Here is a 1,921-nt window from a genome sequence, read left to right as displayed (position 1 = left end):
AGAAAGAAAGCGAATGAGCGGATCTTCCAAAATGTTACACGCTTTAACCAGTCGTGCCCACATATTTACAAGAAAACAACTAAGCTTGTAGTTTAAAATATTCAATGCATTTAAACATGGTGGTAGCTCTGCCAACTATTCATTTTGTCTTTTTTTCATTCAGCCAACACAGGCACTTTCTTTATACAAAACACCCGCAGGCATCTCACACACCATCTAACAAACGAGAGCATTGACTTGCCATGAGTGTGGTCTCAGAAGCCTTCACTTTAATCTTTGAAGTTGGAAAAACTCCCACTAGAAGTCACTTGTAAGGTGAACAAAGACGCCAAACATATTTAAATGAAGGCTGTAAAGACACAAACACACAGACCTACATGAAGGTTTACGACTATCTGACCCCCCCCCCCCCNNAGATAAACAAGAATGACCTGATCTGTTTGCGGTGTGGATGCTATGCAATCTGGCTGGAGGAGAAACTGAGGCAGTCGCAAAAAAACAGAAAAAGGCAAATAAATCCCATGCCACATTTCCAAGCATGATCATCCTAAATAATAGCCTCCCTTGTACTTAGACTGAGGTTTGGGCTGTGAGGAGGGTGGTCATGGGGCTCCCCAATGTGATGGCAATGCACTAATCTGCCTTGTACGGCCTATTCACATGTGTTCACATCATTGTTTCCACATTCTCAACAGGAACTGCAGTGTTACCCAAAGGAATTAAAAATTTGGTCTGCAACCTCTTATTTAAAAGTCAGTGTGTCCTTGCAGTCTCATCACACACCCCCCCCCCCTCCTTCTAGTTGTCTACTGGGTAAGTATTATAATAAAAATAAAAATGATATTTGGTCTGTAATTACATGCAGCTGTTAATGCTGAATACAGCAGAGACGCCATGAGGAGACAGGATGCACACTTCAAAATCTATGTGAGCCTGGGAAAACCGAGGGTTTCCTCGCCACTAGCTCCCCCCCCCCCAAAAAAAAACCAATCGGTGCTGTGATTTATTACCCGGTAAACACGTGGGAATAGTATTTCAGCGCCACAAGATAAACAACTACTCCACTTCACGCACATCTCGCGAGAGTGGACGCTCCCTCTGTGCTCGCCTATTGTGAGAGTTTTCCAACTCTCGCGTGATCTTGGAAGTTTCCCACGCCTGTTGTTGTGGCGTCTGCCCTTTTCGCTCTCTCTCTCTCTCTTCTCTCTCTCTTCTCTTCTTCCCTCTCTCTCTCTCTCTCCCTCCGTGTGTTGCTGCTACCCGCCGCCTCCCCTTTTTCTCTCTGTCTTCCTCACCCACCCCCTTTCTCTCCGTCTCCCTCGTCCCTTCACCTCCAGTCTGCTTCTGTTGTCTCGGCGGATTGTTGGGCTGTGGGAGAGAGAAAGGATATCGCGAGTATTGGAGTTTTGGTGAGAGTTTGTGGAAGATGGCGCCTGTTGTGACAGGGTGAGTCTGAGATTCTGGTCTGGTGGTGGGTGAGCGGAGAGTTGGAGACAATACAAGTTATTGCCATGAAACAGTGTCATTTTAACCCATGTGCTGTTAGCCCGGGACCCCTGCAGGGTTTCGGCTCCTGGTTTACTGTCTAAAACTCATTTCTTTGTCTGTGTGTGTTTTTGCGTGCGAGTGTTTTTTTTTTTCTCCTCTTCTTGCCAGTACTGCCTGAGCTGACTGTTCTGCAGTGTTTTTTTTTTTTTTTTTTTTTTGCGAGCTAAGCCCCACAGCTAAGCGAAGTACTTCACCCTCGTGATTTTTTTTTTTTTTCCCAGACAACGGCGAGCTGTTAGCTAACAGGCTAGCCAGCGAGCTGAACACAAACCAGTGAGGCATGGTTTTCAAAACAATTTAACATCGCTGTGCTTGTCTCATTTCCCTCGCCTTCCCCGACTGAAAGCATTTGTGTAACCCCCCCCCCTCTTTC

General features: G+C 46.1%; 1 protein-coding gene across 1 annotated transcript in view; it reads left to right on the top strand.

Moving 5' to 3' along the window:
* Window positions 1–1,237: 1,237 nt before the first annotated feature.
* rbpjb (recombination signal binding protein for immunoglobulin kappa J region b) overlaps window positions 1,238–1,921 on the top strand; it is a 41,298-nt gene continuing 40,614 nt past the window's right edge. Inside the window, exon 1 of the mRNA XM_035675347.1 lies at window positions 1,238–1,446. Coding sequence (XP_035531240.1) covers window positions 1,427–1,446 — 20 coding nt within the window. The 5' untranslated portion in view covers window positions 1,238–1,426. The remainder of the gene's footprint in view (window positions 1,447–1,921) is intronic.

Source organism: Morone saxatilis, unplaced genomic scaffold (genome assembly GCF_004916995.1).
Source record: "Morone saxatilis isolate NCDOM2014 unplaced genomic scaffold, NCSU_SB_2.0 Contig4, whole genome shotgun sequence".
Taxonomy (NCBI): Eukaryota; Metazoa; Chordata; class Actinopteri; family Moronidae; genus Morone; species Morone saxatilis.
This window is presented reverse-complemented; position numbering and strand designations above follow the sequence as displayed.